The sequence below is a fragment of the Drosophila simulans genome, chromosome 2R (genome assembly GCF_016746395.2).
Source record: "Drosophila simulans strain w501 chromosome 2R, Prin_Dsim_3.1, whole genome shotgun sequence".
NCBI lineage: Eukaryota > Metazoa > Arthropoda > Insecta > Diptera > Drosophilidae > Drosophila > Drosophila simulans.
Window position 1 is genome coordinate 19,693,877 of NC_052521.2, and position 20,558 is coordinate 19,714,434.

Sequence of the window (20,558 nt, forward strand, 5' to 3'; positions counted from 1 at the left end):
TAAAAAAAAGTTGTTCACAACTTTTCAGCCACTTTTTCAGCTAGAAATAAATAAGTAGTTCCCCCGGAGTCAGTAACTTTTACTAATTAATGGACTTGTTTCCTTTTCTGAGGATTATAAAACACTCAGAATTGTGTCAGCTTAAGTTTTTATCTTTATGGTTTATTATTAATTGTTTGTTTAGTCTATAATTTGGGTCAATATTGATTGATTGCACGGGCATATTGAATACCCCGAAGAACGCTTTCTACAATGCGCGATTGACACTATTATCTACAATATGGAATCGTAACTATCACCGATAGCAACAACTTTCGATTGTGCTGTGTTTGAGTTGGCTATCGATTTTTTTAGGTCACATCCGGCAGCTTAAAAAATTACCAGTAACTGAACATCATAAAACTACTACCATTTATCATTCATAAAATTTGAGCTAATCAAGGTATATTCTTTCATAAAACTATCAGTATTGGATTGAATCAGAATTATCGAATAAATCGATAGCTTATCAGTTACCATCGATTGAGCAACCTTAGCCATGTTACCTTTTCGCTTTGCTGATCCTTTAGGATGAGATATGTCTTTAGTTTCTTGTAATCCTTCCAGCCATTCGTGTCCTTTGGCTTGAAATTGACTGGCGTGTTGCTACTATTGTTGTTTTCATTGCTGTTGGTTGTACTATTGTTACTGTTGTTGCTTTCGGCCACCAACATGGTCAAGTTTTGAGCCATTTTGAGCAGGGGGAAAATCACTGGTTCACTGAGCACTCAAATACTTTGTATTTTTTGTTCCACTAATGTGGATCATTTTTTCACAGCATTTCAATTGCTCAATTGTATTCAATTGAGATTGAATGAATCACTTCATGTGTTTTGTTGTGTTTTCTCTGGCAGATTAATTAGAGATTTCTCGGCGTCTGACTGTGTGTGCGGCACCTTAATTACAACACGATACAAATTAAATTTAATTGAAACCGATATAAACGTTCTTGCTCTCCTTCTGTTTATGTTTGCGGTGTGCACTTGGGCGTGGATAAAACGCGAACGCGGCGACGGATGACGCTCGCCATGATAATGCTCATAATGATGATGGTAGTGGTGATGGTGATGGTGATGAGCATGATAATGATGCATCCGTATCCGTTCCCGGGGTGCTGCGAAATTCCGCAAACACACGCGATTAAGAGGTAACTAATTATGCATTACATGCAACATGCCAGGCCTAATGGAGGCGCAGCAGTAGCGTACATTAAACCGCGCAGAAGATAATCATTACTTTTTAGTTCCACTTTTAATGAATTTAGTTTTTTGTTAAAACTCGCCTTTTGTTTGCTTATAACCCAATTTATCCATAGGTATAATAATTAAGCCCAACAGTGACTCAATGATTTACGATCAGTAGTATTACAATTATGCCAATGAGCTATCTGTTCTAACACACTTCTCTCCACAGCACCACCTGTTGCTTCCCAAAAATGCAGCCACAACAAGCCACAAATGCTCCACACGTTGCGAATGAGTATCGCGTGGATACGAGTGCTGGGACCTTCCCTCATCGCTCTGTCCACTCCCCTTCATCTCCGCCCCGGACAATCAAATGGAGCTCGTGCGAAAGGCGTGGCAGTTGATAACCATAACAACAGACAGTGGGGTGGAAACTGCTCTGCACAAGTTGGATAATAAGCTTCGCACTCGAACGAAAGTAAATGCAAAACGTGGGGGGCAGAGCGAAAGGTTGAGGGATTTCCCCAATAGTTGGCCAACTTTAGATTGAGTTTTGATTTAAACATTCTACGCTTCTCAGTAACTAAAAGTAACTAGCAAACTAATTATAAGTACCTAACTGAAACACATATATTATTTAAGCTTATCGCTTAAGCTCAGTACTGCTGCTAATTAATTATAATGCATAGGAAATGCATACAAAAAGATTGCGGCTAATGAATCAATTATTCCGAAAACTTAATTGACTTCAATTAGAGGCGAGCAAATCGATAGGAACCCTTCGAGTATCCAAGTATTCAAAGTACCTATTTAACATGAGTTAGCTAGTTGAGATAGGGATCTGAACTCCAAGCGAACCGATTGATTGGATTGTCTGTAAACAGAAGTCAATTGTGAGTGGCGTTGTGTGGTAATTGCAAATTGGTAACGGGAGTGAGCTGCTTGGCCTTGGCTAAAACAAAGCGAAACAAAACCAAACAACAACACCGAAACTAAAGCCCCAACTCGAAGTCGAGCCACGCCCACCCAAGTGGGTCAATGTGGGAGGACAAGGACAAGCAGTAAACCGTTCAGTGTGTGTGTGTGTGTGTGTGTGGGGCGAAGGCGCCAGAGGGGGCGTGGCAATTATTTTTTGACCCACTTAAGTGCCCATGTGCGTGATAAACCCTGGGAGTTGATATTGTTGTTATAGTTTCGGCTGTTACTGGTTTCGGGGCGATATAAATCAACATTCGCACGCAAATAAATCACATTAAATAACCGATAAAAGAAATACACGGGCAGCAATCTTTTGCCTTCCGCCAAGGAGAAATGTGGAAGAAGTATGTCCATATGTATGCATGTATATTGTAGACACAATCTAGCAAGGGGGCTTGCACATGGAACGGTGGCTTTATTTTTAGAACGGTACACGCAAACAAACACGCGGAAAACGGCAAAAAATGCGCGTGTTTAAAGCGCGCAAAGTGAAACGGTAGTTGGTGTTCTTGACTCGCGCCGCCTCGCTTGCTCAAGTCGTGTACTTGTACTTGTACTTCAACTCGCGCCACACAGATACGCACTCACACAGGCGCAGTGCTAATGGCGCTGCCACCGCGTTGACAGGTTAAGATACACTGCATTATAACCAAAAAAAAAAACTTGGCCCGTTTGGCCTTAGAGATGGCATTTCTCGAGGTGCGAAATATAAAAACTTCAATATTATGGTACTACAAATATATTCAAAATATCTTTATCTAAATTCAAATATGCTTGTTTTTAAAGATCACGACTTTCTTTAGCAAGCAAACGAAAGGCGAGAGTGATTAACTTTTAACTTTTAAACTAGAGATACAGTCAGTTTGACTAAGCAGATTTGAGTATTGGTTTATTTGGCCTAAAACTGTGGATTTTCTCATTTCTCAATAAACTTTTTCATCTATATGTAAGCCTTGTAATATATCGTTAATTGCGCACATTGGTGTCGCATTTAAATCCATTCAATTGGTAATTCCTGCATCTCCATTAATTTGTTATAGTGACACTTGCAACGGTATGCCAAGTGCACAGCTTTAACTGCTTTAAATTGAATTAATTGCACGCTTTAATAGTTCCCGCATGGAAATCATTGAACTGCCTGCCAGCAATTTGATTATCGATACACTGAGCCAAAGTGCGGTGACTCATCGCCGAGTTGAGAGCACGCGCACATCTCCAACGACTGACACCTTTAAGTTAACCCTTGAAGATGATAGCCGGCGATTAACTAACTGGAAAAGGGCACAAAGTTGGTCGTTATGTTTGCTGTTTTTTTTTTTGTTGTTTTTTCAGCAGACGCGGCGTCGTTAAGTTGCTGGTTATACATTTTCCTTTTAACTTCATTTTGGAAACCAGTTTTGGGGCACTGCCACCGTTGCCGGCGACCACAGACATTGAACTTTTGTTTGCTTTTATTATTAATACACTCATTTGGCTCCTGCTACATGCTGTTGTTGTTGTTCTTGTTGTTGCTGTTGCTGTCACACTTTATATTGTGCATTTATCAATTTTGATTTGGCACACATGCTGGCATTTTTGTTGATAACAACCACACACAGACACACATTCATATTTACATATATATATATATTATTTGAGCAATAAACAATTGCGAATTGAGATTGAAAATCGCGCGACGATGGAACGGTATAATGATGCCAGCGACGGCCGACGACGACGACTGAAAAGAGCGACTGCGGCGGCAAGAACGGATCGAGCGCCCGCTGTCGACGCCGACGCTGCCAGCGACGCCAGCTGCGACGGCGGCGGCGAGTTTGCTCTATCAGCAGTGGAGCCCTGCGACGCATTGTTGTTGCTGCCCTCGTTCGTTTGTTCTTGTGCCCGCAAGAAAAACAAAGCAAGGGGCAAAAAGCAAAAAGCAGAAGGCAATGGCAAAGGCAAAGGCAGCACAGCAAAGCAGCTAAAACAAACGCAAACAAACAAAACAAGCGACGCAGTCGCAGCGACGTCGACAGCGGAGCTCATGGGGAGCTCACACACACACACTCACACAGACACAGAGTCGCACTCAAAGTAAACACGCTTACACCCACACACACACACGTAGCCACGAATCGAAAAGCCAAAATGGAGCGACGAAATGAAGTGAACCACATTCGCATTCAACTGGAGCGGCGATTGGGGATTGGGGAGACCGAAAAGCCGCAAAGAGCTAAAGAGCTGAGACGGTTGGGTAATCAGTCACTTGGCGGCAGGAACTAGTAACTAACTAGCAAAACTTAACTAAAGCAACTAGTAACGAAGTACGAAAAGTAACTAGTTTGGTAATCAGTCAGTTAGATGCGTGGAATTAGTTGGTTAGTGAATGGGTTTTAGTTTAGAATGCTCAGCAGCTAGTTCGCTAATCAGTTGTGTTATCTAAACTAACTGAAGCGCTAATCAGTTAGTTATACTAAATTTCTATTTAATCAGGAAATTCTGCTATCAATTTAAGAGTAAATTGGTACTTTAATTCGCAGACCGAGCAACGCAATTAGTATTATTATTATTAGGGTTTGTGCCCCAAAAAGTATGCAACAATTAGTACACAATCCGTTTTCAAATCGGGAAACTTAATTGAATATAGAAAAAAAAATACAATTTCAGTAGAATTAAATATTTGCGAAGGTTCTGTCAGTGCACAATAATAAATTTAATTTATCCGACAATTTGGCGTGCTAATATTTTCTGTACAATGTTTACAATGCACGGCTGAAATACCAAATTAGGCGCTGCTAAAAAAGTCAATTAAAATAGCATTCAAATTATTTATAATAATGCCATAATAAAACACTAGCAAATAGCAGAAGGTATACCTATTTTCATGCAAATCAACTTTGATTCATACGAAAAGAGTGTTAGACCATTGAAAACTTATTTATTTAGTGCTCTCTCGGCTAGACAAACAAAATTGATTGATTTTGTTTTGGTTTTCGTATTTAAGCGCACATACTTTTCTAATTGAATTGAATTCCAATTTGACCCCACACAACTGCACTCTGAATTAAGTTTTATTGCCTCAAATTCCTTCGATGACGGCAACCCTGAAAACGAGGCGAAAAACCCGTGAAATCAAGTAAAAAGCGAGTGTTTGGCAAAAAAGAAGAAAAAAACGCCAAAAACGGGGAAAAACAGAAGCACAAACAATAAAAAAAAGTGATGAGGAAAAACAGTGGCAAAAAGAGAAGTGGGACAAGGCGAGGGGCAATGGGTCGGAGGTCGGGGGTCGTCACCTCTGGCAAGTAGGCGCTGCCAACTTCATGTAAACACTGCCGTAAAGAGAAGGAGGCGATGAAGATGCAGTGAAAGAGGGGACGGCGCGGAGGAGGCACTGAAGCAGACGCAAGCACTTGGAGGTCGTCATGCCAAGAGCGAATAACTCGTGGATGGAGTTCACACAGAGATACAGTGAAACCTATGTAGCACGAACGCAAGTTGAGCCAACCAAAACATGCAAGAAACTAAGGCCCCACTGAATATATTGTATTGCTAATAAGTTCAAGCTAGCTGGTGTCCACTGTGGATGGATATAGACAAATGCGTAGCCTGTTTGCAATTGCAATGGCGCCGAGCTGAAAAGCGGAGCAAATAAGAAAACAGCAACACAGCCAAACACAAACGCTCTCCAACATAGATTGCAATGTTTATTTATTTAGTCGATGGCAACACCAACAGTGCAGCACGAATTTGCACAATGTGGGTACTTTGGGGGCCGGAATGCGAGTGTGTGGAGTGTGGGGGAATGCACTCAGACACACTCGGAGACCCAATAATCCACCTGGCAACAGCAAAAGCGGAAACAATGTAGGCGAAATAGCTAACGAAATTGAATTGTGCCCAAAATGGGGTTGAATGTTTTAAGCCAAGATCTAATTCAGAGGCAGGAAGCATAAGGGCTTTAAGCAATTGACTTAAGGAAAGTCTCAGTTCTTAGTACATATTTCAGGGCCATAAGTAGATGCAGCACGAGTAGAATGGTACTGAACGCATCTTAAGTGATAACAAAAGTTAAGTAAACCCACACACATCAGCACTGGCGGCCAAACAAACAAATGATACTGGCCAAGCAAAGGGAAACAAACAAAAGAGCGAAAGGAAAGCAAGAGGAGCTAGAGCCAAATTAAATGTTAGTTCAGAACAGACGAAGTGTGAAATAATCACATTAACTAATGCACAAACAACGAGGGAGGCCAACCAGCCAACCAACCAAGGCGACCAGACAGACGAAAGCCGCAGGAGACTCTCCTTCGGAATGGTGCCCGTTGTCAGGGAAACCATCCACTCCAGCCACTCCACCCACTCCTGCCACTCCAGCCACCTTTCACCCAACCGCCCACTCAGCCTCTTAAGTCATCACCAGCGTCATCGTTGTTTGGCGCAAATGTAAAGAGTGAATTGCCGAGGCAAAAGCTGCTCAAATGCAAAGCCAGCGACTCGAAGGAGCATTGTAATGCCTAATTAATGACTGCCACGTTTTCTGTGCTCCTTCGCCCGTTCTGCGGAATTTAATTATACACTATGCATCCGTCGGATCGTTGACAATCATATGGTATTTTAGGCACTATTTGGGTTAAACAGGATGAACATACGGTATGCAGTATCCACTGAGCTGTAAATACTTCAGGCCATTCGTATCTATAAGATATCATTTGCATGGCGAACATAACATCGATAGTAAGTAATAATACTCGTACATACGATATAGATTAAGTACACAGCAACTGATAACATGATTATCTCTAACAGAAGTGTCTGAAAGCAAGTATGCGAAGTATCGCATTTTAAGTTGTTGACTCAAATCATTAAATATTCATTCACATTACCTATGATAAAATTTCCATTAGGCAGGTTCCCTAAACCCATCTTACATTTATCTCTCCATTAACCTTGACAGTATGCCAGGTACTTTCGCTTAACTGCACTTTTTAATCTCCGTGTGGCAGTATTTAGCAAAATATGTGATTCCAGCCCAATCGGCCAGTCGAATCTTATCAGTTCTCCTACCCAAATATAGCTGTGTTCGAACTGAATTAGGCTTTTCCATGAGGTTCGGTGCTTACTATCTACTGATCCGCATATGGACGACGCATTTGCACGACCCACCGGCTGAGTGAGTCCCGAACAGTGGTAATTATTATGGTCGCCCCACTGGCCCCCACTTGAGGGCGCGGCTATGGGACTATCTAAACAATTTTATCATCAACTGGAGCAGCGAGAACCGTATTCAGTCTCTGTCTGGCGTTCGAGCGCGTTGGAAGTGCCAGAGAGGATTGCGGCCAAAGTAGCTGGTAGTGCGTACACATAATATTATTAATATAATACTTAGTAAGTACCACAGTTGAGATTAGGAAGCAATGGATTTGCGCGTGAGCTTTAGTGACAAGCTGAAACTGGGCGCCAAGTGAGTGCGAAGTTCAGACGCTGGCCGAACCGATGAGTCATCATGACTGCTCTTCTCTTTCAGGGTTATTGGCCATAAGGTGGTTCAGTACAAGCTGGGCACGGGTCAGACCAAGGAGCTGGCCACCAAATATGGCCAGCTGAAGGGTCAGCAGCGCAGGACGCTCTACGATGGCGAACTCTACTACTCCTTCGAGGGCATTCCCTTTGCCCAGCCGCCCGTGGGTGAGCTGCGTTTTCGCGCTCCCCAACCACCGAGCTCGTGGCAGGGCGTCAGGGATTGCACCTATGCCAGGGAGCAGCCTATGCAGAGGAACTCCATCACCAACACTGCCGAAGGATCCGAGGATTGCCTCTACCTAAATGTCTACGCCAAGAAGCTGGAGTCACCGAAACCACTGCCCGTTATGGTCTGGATCTTCGGTGGGGGTTTTCAAGTAGGCGGAGCCTCGCGGGATCTCTATGGACCGGATTACTTTATGAAGCACGATATCCTACTGGTCACCATCAACTATCGGGTGGGTGTGCTGGGCTTCCTGAGTCTCAAGGACAAGGAGCTCAAGATACCTGGAAATGCGGGTCTGAAGGACCAAATCCAGGCACTGCGTTGGGTCAAGGAGAACATAGCCAGTTTCAATGGCGATCCCGAGAACATAACCGTATTCGGCGAATCGGCTGGCGGAGCTTCCACGCACATCCTTATGCAAACGGAGCAGGCCAGAGGACTCTTCCACCGCGCCATCGTTCAGTCCGGTTCAGCTTTGTGCGCCTGGGCCACGCAACCGGATCGAAAGTGGCCACAGAGATTGGGCAAGGAACTGGGCTATGCCGGCAACTTGGAGAGCGAGAAGGAACTGTTGGAGTTCTTCCAGCAGATCCCGGCCAGCAAGTTGGCCCAGTACTGCAATTCAATCGTAACGCAGGAGGAACAGCGCGACTACGAGATCTTGGCCTTTGCCCCGGTAATCGAGCCATATGTTGGCGATGATTGCGTGATCCCAAAATCGCAGCAAGAGCAGCTGTCCAGCGCCTGGGGCAATTCCATTCCCATGATCATAGGCGGAACCTCTTTCGAAGGACTCTTCTCTTATCGCACCACCCTGGATGATCCGCTTTACATGCTGAGTGCCTTCGAGGCCATAATACCCAAGCAGGTTCGCGACGCCATTGACAAGGATGAGCTGGCGGAGATGGTGAGGAGGCTGAAGAAGTCCTACTTCGACGACCCCGACCGGGCCAGCATGGAGCTCTACGAGTGCCTCCACATTCTGAGCATCAAGAACTTCTGGCACGATATCCATCGCACCTTGCTCGCTCGCCTGGCCTATGCCACCAACTTGCCCACGTATCTCTACCGATTCGATATGGATTCGCCACACTTTAATCACTATCGCATCTTGAAGTGCGGCAAAAAGGTGAGGGGTGTGTGCCACGCAGATGACATTTCCTACATGTTTTACGGCATACTCTCCAGTAAGCTGGACAAGAATTCGCCCGAGTACCGCACCATTGAGCGACTGGTGGGCATGTGGACCTCATTCGCCACCACCGGCGATCCCAACTGCGAGATTATCGCTCCCGTCAAGTGGGATCCACTGCGTCCGGGTGGCGTGGAAAACTGCCTCAACATTGCCGATGGCCTGGAGTTCATTCCGCTGCCGGAGAGCAAACAGTTTGTTGTCTGGGATAGTTTTTACACCAGGGAAAGCCTCTACTAAGGAGACTTTGGAATATGTGTGTTCGGGAAATCTGTTGTTAGCTTTATATGAATTTATCCCTCTGTGTTTGCATCTGTGAAACTTCAAACTTAACATTTACTAGCCTAATAAATACATTCTATTAGTAAAACTACGGAAAAATTGTAACCATATGCTACGCATGTCAGTGGAATTTAATCACCGTCTGATATCATCTGCTTAAAGCGCAGAGCATTTCTTTTTTTTTTAAATATGACACAAGAATTGACCTATAAAAGAATCCCATACCACAAATTATTTGCTTAATTTATGCTCATGCATTTTATTTCTTTTTTATGACAACGTTTTTCGGCCGGAATTGATTTCGCAGCCCGTTTTAACTGGATCTAGTGTCTGGGTCGTGTTTGCGTTTCTTTTATTGACTTTTGGGCAAAATGCCAGGAATTTCTTGGGAGCCAAGGGAATTCCGCAGGTCATTGTTGTCAATCTTATAATTCCTACGCTTTTGCGGTTCTCTTCTATTTTTTCAGCCCATTTACGAGCTCATAAATTTATGAAATGTTTAAATAACAATTAAATTTCAAGGAATTTTGCCATTTTTGATGGCTATTCACAGGAATTGAAAACTTTTGTGTGAGTTTTTTCGAATGCCACGGCAAACATAAATTTGATTTATACTTTTAGGCAAGCAAAATAAGGTTAATTAGCACTGGTGAAAATAAATATATAAATATTGGTTTTTATCAAACGGAAATGAAATTTCCCTTTCCGATATCTTTAGCCTGAAATAAATGTTTATTTCAAAACGAATTTGAATATGTCCCATAAAAGTTGTTAACAATAAGCAATTCGCATATAGGCCCTGTGCATTTTCCGATTTTAGAGGGTATCGAAATCGATTTGTTTATACAATTGTTTATAGCTTATCTAGATATAGTTTATGGCTTTAGTTTATTTCGGTTCTGGCAGCGCGCCAGACCAACGGATCGATTGAAATTTTCTTATTTCGTTCATTATTTGATTTTGTTTGGCTTCACTGGCGCTGCTTTAAATACATACATTTTGAGCATAAATATTTAAATTGCTTTTCGCACTTTTCGCTGAATGGAAAATGCGGGGGGAGGGAGTGGCGGAAAATGAGGCGGTTGGTGCGTAGGCTCGTTTTGCTTTGGCCAGCTTTTCTGGCAGCCAGCCAACGGAGAGTTTCCATAGTTTACTGGGTTAAATTTAATTAATTTGTCTCGTCGCCCCGGCCCAGTATGATTTTCCCAGTTTGATTATTTATTCATCCAGCATTTCCCTGAATAGGCTGGTCACTGGACACTGGACAGCGTACAGTGGACACTGGACATGGCGCACCTCTCACGCTCCTCGCCGCATTGCAGCATTTGCCATTTTATTTGCCTTTATTTATTTATTTATTGTTTCGCGGGCATTCATTTTTTCCATCGCTTATTTTCGTTTGGGCTTTACTTTTTCCTGCGAAATTTACACAATTCCAATTAATGGCATTTAATTATTTATCCGGCATTTTACACATCGCATTCCCCCCTTCCCCCGCGCACCCACAAAGGGGGCAGCGTCTCACCAGCTGTGAATTTTGCATTTTTATAGCATGTTGCAAATTTCTCGGCTCGGCTCTGAATTTAAAATTCAAATTGTTTTGGTTCCGTGCCGCGGGCAGGCGATTGCGGTGGGTGGTGATGGTTGATTGTGGGTGGCGATCGTGTGTGCACTCAAACTTAACAAATTAATTTCCATTTGCGGGTTTGGTTGCGTGTGGAGCAGGCGTATTTTTTAAAAAAGAAGGTGGAGCCAGAATTACATAAAATTAAGCTACTTGTGTTACTTTTGAGCTACAAACGTATGCCTGCATGAAAATCTACTTCATATAACTTATACAATGAATTTACCCATTAACTTATTTTGTAAGTTATTTAAATGAATTCAGGCAACTTAAGTAAAAGTTTGTTTCTGGCAGAACTCCCCGCTAAATGAACGCCAATCGTGAATCATTCGAGGAATACTAAGAAGCCCACTGATACCAACTTTCGTGCCCCAATCCCCAAGCCGCATGCTCCACCGAGCACTATCATCAATGAGCGCGAAACCAGGGCGATGTCTCAAATTTATAAATACATTTTCGCATTCAGAAATAAAATCGAAAGACAAATAAATAAGAGAAAAAGCGACAAAAAAAAAAGAAAAAAAAACGCGACAGCGAAATGCGAAACAAAACGAAAGAAGCGAAATAATCGCGGAAAGCTATTAAAATTTAATCAGAAACACAAGCGACCCTGCGGTCAAAATTCCCACAACATTCGCCGCCTTTACGAGCTGCGTCTGCTCACCCCAGTGACACCGCCCCGATCCCCAAACCACTGGTGTGGAGCGTCCGAGGATGATGATAATGCCCCCTTTACGAGGGGAGCAAGGGGAATGCTCCATGGAGTATATATATATATATATATGCGAGTGGAGGCTGCGACGACGACGACCCCACTGATTAATCGTTCGCACAGTGGAGCGCCTTACTCCCGGGTCAATCTGCATGGCGCCAACATCATGATGATCATCGTTATGGACCCCATCCCCACCACCGTCATCCTCATCCGCACTGGATGCCGTGGCCATATTTTTGTTTATTTTGATTCGTGCGACGCGAAAAACTGAAACTGCTCTCGTAATTTTGTTTCGCCTCTTGTATTTCATTTTTTTTTTTTGTTATTTTGTTGCAAATGTTTGCTTTTGCATTTCCACTTCCTTTCTACGCAGCGTGTGCCCGCCCCGCCCCTTTCAACCAAACCATTTTTATTGAATTCCATTATTTATGCCAGAGTGAACAATATTGAAATTTTCACAAAATATTTTGAAAAGCTCTGGTATGCACGTATTTGCCAGCATCCATAAACATTTCTATTTGCATATTCATACATTTCATGGGCGTGTACATGGTGCATTCGGGGAGTTAACCCCATGGAAAGCTTCTGGGATGAGATGCTTGTCTGGATTTCGGAGTCCACAGGACTTTAGTTTGACCATTTTGTTAAATGCTTATAAAGTATATCTCTATCGCTGTTAACACGATAAGTGTGAAAACTAAATGAAGTATGGATGATTTTCAATACTCCATTTAGGTTTCATGCATCGCAAGTTAACAACCATCGAGCTGCGACATCTTAAATCCCTTAACTGGAATCACATGCCCACCCATTGCGAGGCGAAATATCAATTGGATATGGTTGCCCGCTGGCGACACCGGATGAATCTGCTCCATATGCATGTATGCCAATGAGGAAGCCGAGTATTTGCATTGCAAACTCACCTGGTGGACATTCCACTGCTGCATGAGGTCCTCGTAGCAGGGCAGACAGGCCTGGATCATGCCGCGGGGATCCTTGGGACGCGAACGTGCTGGCCGCGGATGCTGCTCGTTGAAGAGTGGGAAGTACGGCACAGATGGTCCGGGTCTACCCGTTTCCCTGGGCTTAACGGTGCTCAGCTCGATGAGGCTGCCTCTGCGCTGCTCATCGCCGCACACGTAGCACACCTCGGTGATGGAGTTCTTGTCCGGCATGGACAGGTCCAGTATACCCACCTCCGACTGCGGCTGAATTGGCTGGGAGACGGGCGCAGTGCTGCCAACATGTCGCGGTGCCGGCGGAGCACTGGAATTGGAGGAGTTCCGCAAATCCAGCACGGTGGCATTGTCATCTTCGAGCGTTGACGGAGCACGAGGGCCCAGTGGACCGCTGCCAGGCGATGGCAACGCACCGTAGGGATTGCCCTTGTAGTGGGCCGACTCCGCTGCTCCGCCGCCAGCGTTCACCTGCTGCTGCAGCAGGTGATAGGCAGCCGTCTGCTGCTGCAACTGCTGGTACTGGGCGGGATGATACGGCGCCTGGCCTTGATAGCCAGCCGGCGGTGCCGGGCTCAGCTTGAACTTCTGCTGCGCATAGCCGGCGGACTTCATGGCCGGTGGTTCGCTGGGCGGTCGTGATGTGGGCGAGGCCACGGGCATGTCCCGCGATTGCGGCCTGCTCAGGTATCTGTTGTGGTTGCTCGACGGCGTCGAATTCCTGGGATAAAATTCCGCACCACCACCACCGCCGGACGCACTGGGATTTGGCGAGGGTGAGGCATTCCTAGAGGTACTGTGGTGGTGGTGTGACGTCTGCTGCGGCGAGTAGTGGCGTGCCAGCGCGTAGGGATCGCCGTGCCCCTCCACCAGGCCATTCTGGGTAAGATGCTCGGCACTCAGACCCAGCACCTGGGCGGCGTACTCGCTTTGGGTGGCCACATCGGCTCCTATGTAGCCCTTGCCGTCCACCCGCTTCATGTGGTAGATGCGCTGCAGCAGGGGTTTCTTCTGTCGCTCGTAGGCATCCCATTGCTCGTTCAAGGATCGAAAGCAGAGCATGCAGGCCCACACGTACTCCTGGCCTGGCACCACACCAGGCACCCCATTCGGAGGCTCATGGCGCTCCAGAAAGGGGAAATACGACTCTGAAGGCCGCTCCGCATTGTGGCGAATCCTCAGGGGCTGCGGCTCAAAGCTGCCATGTCCGCCGCACACAAAGCATATGGTCATGGGCACATGATGGTTGTCGGGTGGGGCCGAGGCTCTGCCCGTCGACTTGGCGCCCGGATGGTAATGCTGAGCGGGATGCGGCTGATAGCCGAAGTGGTACTGCTCGCCCGGAGTCCGGGAGCTTCGATGGGCTGCCGCTCCGGGTGAGGGCATCAGCTCCACGGGCGGATAGGACTGCCTGGTCGCTTGGAGTGTTCCAGGCGCCGAGGCCGGAGAGGTCGGGTTCGGCGTGGTTGCTGGCTCGGATTGCTGGCTGCCACCGCGGAGTTCATTTTTGATGTACGCCTTCGCCTTTTCCATAGTACTAGCAGCTGTAATCGGAAGAAAGGGTATTATTAGAAGGGTATTATTAGTTGGATACATATCAGACCACAATCTTTAAGACCCCTAACTTAATTATAGGATCTTGTTTAAAAGATCTCTTAAATAACACAGTTATGGGAATGAAAGTACTTTAAGTTGGAGAGGATTTTAATGCTGTGTTCAGAATACGCCACATAGACTTCTATTGACCCTTAATTCCTTCGAATTTCTGGGAGACCCGCCTCCAGTTGGTGATTGAAAGTTGGATGCTCGTTAATCGAGCGATTGCCGCTGGTGATAGCCTATTTGAGCTGGGGTCCCGCGATAACCCGCATCGCTCTGCGATCATGATCTCTGAGCCCAGTGGGCATCAATGTGGGAAGTGTATATTTTTGCTCCGATGGAAGTGGGAGGAGGAGGAGGAGGATGTGTGATTTGCATGTTAAAGTGATGCGACGATTTGTCGGACGTTGCTTCTTGTTTCTGAGTCGCCGTGATTTTATTTGATTCGATTTACTCCGCCGCTCGCATTTGTTTTCATTAATGTGTATGTAAATTTCAGACATGTGACGCAAGTCGGCCACTCGAAAGATCAGCAGAGTATATATATACATATGTACATAGAGGCCTGATAACGAGCGGAACGGAAAGAAATGAAAATCGGCGGGGGGAGGAAAGCCCCGCGATTTACGAACTTTTTTGCACTTCGGAGTTCCAGATATATCCGGTCGGACGCCTGGCTAAATATATCGGCTATTTGTTTATGCCACGGACCAGATCCGAGTGGTGCTAATTCGCTTTATCAAGTACATACTATACCGCAGTATACTATAGTATAGATTCGCTAAACAATTTTGTGCTGCCCTCGTTTAGCGATTCCCATCATGATGGCAGATGGCAACAACAGTTGAGCAGAGTGCGCTATTTTGCAACTGGATTGTTTTTTAATCCAAATTATGCAATCATAATATTTACCCCACTAATTAAATGTTGTATTATTTATTTACAAAAATGCGTGCAATTCGCCAGCAGTAATTTCGAGTGGCCATAATAAAGTTGCATAATGTAAACAACAAAGGCATGCAAAACGGAAGTTTTTCTCCTCGTATTGCAATTATTTTTAATTTATTTATGCGCATTATATTGATTTTTTTGACTCGGTTGCATTTGCTGCAGGGCCGTGCAATTGTTGTTGTGGGAAAATGCAGTTTGGAGCGCTCATATTTTGTATTTTCCCCTCATTTTTCCTGGTGCCAGCTTTTAAGAGTTGTTAGCCGAGTTTTTGTTTGTTTTCCAGTATGTTGGGCACACAGTTGTGGTTAAAATAATGGTTGTGTTTGGCTTGCTATGTTAACTTTAACTGAATAAGTTGAATATTATTTATCATATTATACATGTTTTCTTACAGATGTTTGTTATGAGAACACATATTATTATTATTATTATTATTATTGAAAAGCCTCTCCTATTGAGCTGACCTCGAGTGTGTTTTCCCGAGTTTTCCCAGTGCCTGCACTTGAACATTGTTGCTTTTGTTGCCGCCCACCTGCGCCTGTTTTTCCTCCCCGTGCAGTTGTTTTTAAAAGTTTTTGTTTTCCTCCTCCCAGCAGCCCGAAGGAACATTTTTATGGCCCCCATGTCCTTGCTTTTGTTTTTTTGAGGGCGTGGCAGCAGCCCGAGAACAAGTGAAATAGAAAACGCAGCGAACCAGTTTTTAAAGTTTTCCCCCAAATGCGGAAAATGCCCGGCTTTAACCATTGAACTCCCGCTTATCGTCGATGTTCTTGGCTGTATTTTTTGTTGTATTTTTTTCGACTTTCCTATTCCATAGTTATAGTTATAGCTGTGGCGGAAGTTGCATACAATAACAATAACAAAACGAGTGCAGGAACATTGGAAAAGTTTTCGAGGCGGGGTGGTCGTGGTGGGTGGGGCAAGAAAAAGTTGCGTTGTTCGGGAAAGTTTTTAGCGTAGTTTGAAATTCTTTTCGTTCGCTCTCCTCTCGATTATATGTCGAGTTCTTTTCTGCGAGTTTCTGCTGTGGAGTTGAGAGCTGGCAAAAGTGAGTTAAGGTGCTTAAGTTTTGCCGTCTTTATTGTTCGTCGTTTTTTTATCTATTCCAGTATTCCTGTGCCAGTTTTTCCCCAAGGAAAAGCGAGCGCCGCGGGAAGTAAACTGCATTAAAGGGGCCAAAATGGGGAGTCGAAATTAGTAATAAATCCAGCAGTGAAATATGAAATCGCAGCCAGCCAAGAAGCACGCTGTGCATATTGCAACGGATGCTCATAACTCACATTTCCGCAACTTTTGGCTGGCCTTTGACGCAATTGGAGTTACCAGGGAAATTGAATTTTTTAAATTTGCATTGGGCAAACAAACAAGATGGAAAGCGGAAACAGCGCTAACAAAAGCAAGAACATAAATCCTGCCCGCGATGCAAAAACAAAAACACGGCAGAATGACAGAGAAAATGGAATTTATTAAATAGCATTCCGCGCAATAAACTCTTGCAGCAAAAAAAGGGGAACAGCAACAAAAATCCACACACACACACACGATCGCATAATCAAATAAAACAACTTGGACATGCAATTTTATGGCAGGACGTCGTTTTCCTTTTGGGCACCCTCCTCCTCCATTCCATTCCAGTGGCCCCCAGTTCAACGTAAACAGACGCAAAAACAATGGAGAACGAGTATAAAATGGTATATGTAGGGATCGGAATTAAGAATACCCTATCGAATACGCACAGTATCAATCATCTATGCATGTGCTATGAATCGAAACATACAAGGAATAAGGAGCATCTTATGGAGTTCCAAAAACAAAGGGTTTTAAATCACCTTAACTGGTGCTTAAAAGCATGCAACATTTGGAGTATGAAATCAAATACTTAATCCACTTCAATAAGTGCATATATGTACATATGTATATTTTGAGTATTTCACCCTTTTATCGAAGTTATAAGTCCTACTGCTAGGGTATCCAAAAAGGGGATTAAGCCGAGAGGAGAATCGCAAAAAGACCGCTCAACATTTTTTCCATTAAGGGCGCCCAAAAAATGAAAAAAAAAACCGGACAGCTAAGAGGGGCTCAGGGATTTGCGGAGCTGGCCATCAGCGCATTCAGGTTTTTGGGACCTGCTGGACACAAATGAAACCAAGTGAAGCCAAATAAAAAGGTTAAATTAATAACCGTAGTCGCTCTTTAAAGTTCAAGCCAAATGCTATCTGCATGTGTGTGTGTGTGCCTGTGCGAAATGCATATTTAATTATTGTATAAATCATCGCTTTTATTTCGATTTTTGTTTTATTCACCATGAGGTTTGCTTTTGTTTTCTGCAAAAGGCGAGCGCCTCATTAAATTACCATTTTAATGATTATTTAATTTCGTTGGACAAATAAAATAATTGAATATATAATTTATATTTTATCGTTGCAGCCCAATCAGTTGTCAATGATAATATCTTAGGATTCTGTAATTACGTTCGATGGCATTTGGATTTAAAATCGCATGAATCATTAAAGACTTTTAAATTTCATCAACCTATAATGTAAACTAGATTCTTTTCATATTTTCCGTATCAAAACATGAGTAGAATCTTATATTTGGAGCAGCTCCAGTTGTTATCGTATTTTGCTAGTTGTCATCCATAAAAAACGTGTTACTTTCGTCATGCCCTCAGTTAAAAAGCGTAAATATCAGTCAGATTTTCTGTACAGCACTTGAAATTCCTCGTTTCCCAGAAATTGTGCAATCTTTTATTGTCCTTTTTTTAGAAATAGTTAGGTCGCGGCGGATATTTGTGATGGAAACCAAACGAAACCCAACTGTCTGGTCTGAATTGATTTAAATTAATTGAATTTTGAAGCGAACCGGTAACCGGCAACCGGTTTCTACCGATTCAAGGCGAACCGTTCAATTGAGAAAACGGTATTTTTATGTTTCAACTGATTGATGTCAGTCGATATGGCCTGATTGTTCCGATACTGACCTGTGCTTCGGCCTATTCCAGTTGACTCCGATTAATCCAACTCATGTGCCTGTTTTTGTGGCGGAATTATTGGGCGGAAGAGGGGATTTACGGGAATTAAAGCCGATTTGGGCGGATCGAAGGGATTTAACTTCGGGGCAAACACATTTGGTTTCAGGCACTTTTCTAGACTTTCCTCGGCGTTTCTCGGTGTTTCTTTCGGTTATCACACTCTTTATTCTAAATTTCTTCACTTGCTTTTGAAGCTATTAAGAGCACTAGTGGATTTTCAAATTTTGAATTGAGCATTTACGGTATTATTCATGGTTTTCCTATGAAGTTCACTTTACCCATGTTGAGCTGATAAAAATAGGGTTTCGATTTTATGTTTCAGTGAACAATCTAAAAAGAATTCCAAAATATTCGGTCACTATTACACGTTTAAAATAAGAAAATGAATTTTGCGCTAGTAAGATTATATTTTATTATTATGTGTTTTAAACTTAAAGGTGTGTTTATAAACTTTGTCACAACGCTTTTAAGAATATCAAATTTTAATGAGCTTAATTTGATGCTGATCACTCTCGATTTCTGCCAGTGCATTTTGATCGCATTGTAAACATTTTTACAGAAACAAGAACAACAAATTGCGTTTCATTGCCACAGTGGTGGTCTCTGCGCCGTCGTCGGCAGCGACGTCGGCGTCAGCAGCGAAAGGCGACACCATTTCACCGGCGACTATTTGCAGCAAGTGCGAGAGAGACGAACGATGGCGATCGCACAATCACACACAACACACACACACATACGCATACGCTGCAACTGTTGCAGCAGCGAAAACAACAACAAGACGGCTAAATAGCCCGTGTTTTTTTTTCGATTTTCTCGCGCTGCGACCTTGGAACCGTTAGCTTTTCAAGCTGAACTCTTGGACTGTTAAGTTGGCTGCCGTTTTAACACCTTAATAGCGCTTATCCAATTGTTTGCCTTTTGCTTTTGTTGCTTGTTGCTGCTGTCGCTGCTCTGCCGCTGCTGCTGCACTGCCTCTGCCGGCGTCAGCTGCTCGCCTGCATGTGTGTGCGTGTGTCCGTGTGAGTTTCCGTTTGTTTTGTGTTGGGCCTTTTATTTTGGCGTGTTTTCTGCGCCCACCGTGCAATTGCAATATTTACGGATTATTCGCGGGCCGTTGAGCGATATATGTGCGGTTTTTTGCGCGGAGTTGGATCGGCGGAGACGACGGAACAGCGATATATAATTGCAGCAGTGGCAAGAAGAAGATCCAACCAGCAGTGGCGGCCAGTGTGTGCACACTGCGACGCAGAATTGCCACCTGGCCGGCGGTGTTGCCACATCGCTGGATTTCGTGCTGTGATTGGCTGGGTTGAAAGAAGAAGCACAGCGGATCAGCTGTTACTCACAGGCGACTCAAATTGAGTTATGTGCTAACGCGTTTGTGGACGATTTGGGCGCGCAATTCAAAAATGTAACATAACGGGATTTATAAATTTCAAATATTTAAATTTAAATTAAATTTGAATCTTTAACATCTATTGTTCTGATTAAGCGTCAAACTAAGCATTCCAAGCAGCATACGTTGGCCTCACAACTCAACCCAAAATCCATTGTAACAGAAATAATTTGCTCTGAAAATGCACTCAATAGTGATTTTTATTCTACTCCTTTTCTTCGGTTAGCAATTGGTAATACATACATATAAAAGGAATTCTACTAATGAATTTTCCTTGCGGGCTTAGGAATCACACTCGGAGCACCTTTTCCCAATGATTTATGTGGGGAAATGGCAGAGCCAAATAATTCTGTTACTATGAAAACCGAAGAATTCCTGTTGGAGAACGAAAATATTACCTTTGGTCTTCACAATATTCCGCACTTCACAAAACATCTCATTGCAAATGTGGACAGGGAGATCCCGGAAAAGAGAAACTCGAACATTTACAGCAAGAATTCTCAGAACTCCAAGAACAGTTCAGAAATGGATTATGTCCGGACAATGAGGTTTCTTATCGAGACCATTGCCGGATGGATTGGACTCCTTTCATAGGCGTATATATGTTCTTTTTTGATATATTTTCCAGCTGTGAAGAATTGCAACGCGTTCATAAATAAGAAAATGAAAGGAGAAGACGATGAGGTTTTGATGATTTCAAATGAGAGGAACTTTGATGAGATTTTTTGGTCAAGAGCATTTATTTCGAATTCAGTTTTCAACGAGGCCAAAGGAGAAAAGAAATGAAGTACTAAAACTGATAAATGATAGCAGAATTCAAAAGAAATAAGCCACAGAAAGCTTTCAACTAAAGACGGCAAGAAACGAAGATTTGCTCTCCAAATAA

General features: G+C 43.7%; 3 protein-coding genes across 7 annotated transcripts in view; 2 read left to right on the forward strand and 1 right to left on the reverse strand.

Annotated features, from left to right (window-relative positions):
• LOC6735712 (zinc finger CCCH domain-containing protein 18) overlaps positions 1-19,562 on the reverse strand; it is a 64,464-nt gene extending 44,902 nt beyond the window's left edge. For 2 of the 5 annotated variants that reach the window (XM_016181369.3, XM_016181367.3), the window contains exons 1-3: positions 19,374-19,562; positions 18,226-18,606; positions 12,663-14,239 (exon numbers count right to left, since the gene is read on the reverse strand). In XM_016181369.3, the coding sequence (XP_016029088.1) occupies positions 12,663-14,228 (1,566 nt within the window). In that variant the 5' untranslated portion in view covers positions 14,229-14,239; positions 18,226-18,606; positions 19,374-19,562. Of the gene's footprint in view, positions 1-545; positions 936-3,817; positions 3,962-12,662; positions 14,240-18,225; positions 18,607-19,353 lie in introns of those variants that run through there. The other 3 variants (XM_016181366.3, XM_039292450.2, XM_039292451.2) reach the window with 3 other exon arrangements.
• On the forward strand, positions 7,443-9,634 carry LOC6735713 (esterase B1). The gene is made up of 2 exons (XM_002082593.4): positions 7,443-7,641; positions 7,705-9,634. Exons 1-2 carry the CDS (start codon positions 7,595-7,597, stop codon positions 9,356-9,358), a joined length of 1,701 nt encoding a protein of 566 aa, XP_002082629.1. The 5' UTR covers positions 7,443-7,594; the 3' UTR covers positions 9,359-9,634.
• A 179-nt stretch (positions 19,563-19,741) lies between the features above and the next one.
• Positions 19,742-20,446, forward strand: LOC6735714. Its single transcript, XM_002082594.4, has 2 exons — positions 19,742-19,893; positions 19,959-20,446. Exons 1-2 carry the CDS (start codon positions 19,854-19,856, stop codon positions 20,264-20,266), a joined length of 348 nt encoding a protein of 115 aa, XP_002082630.1. The 5' UTR covers positions 19,742-19,853; the 3' UTR covers positions 20,267-20,446.
• Positions 20,447-20,558: the final 112 nt, after the last annotated feature.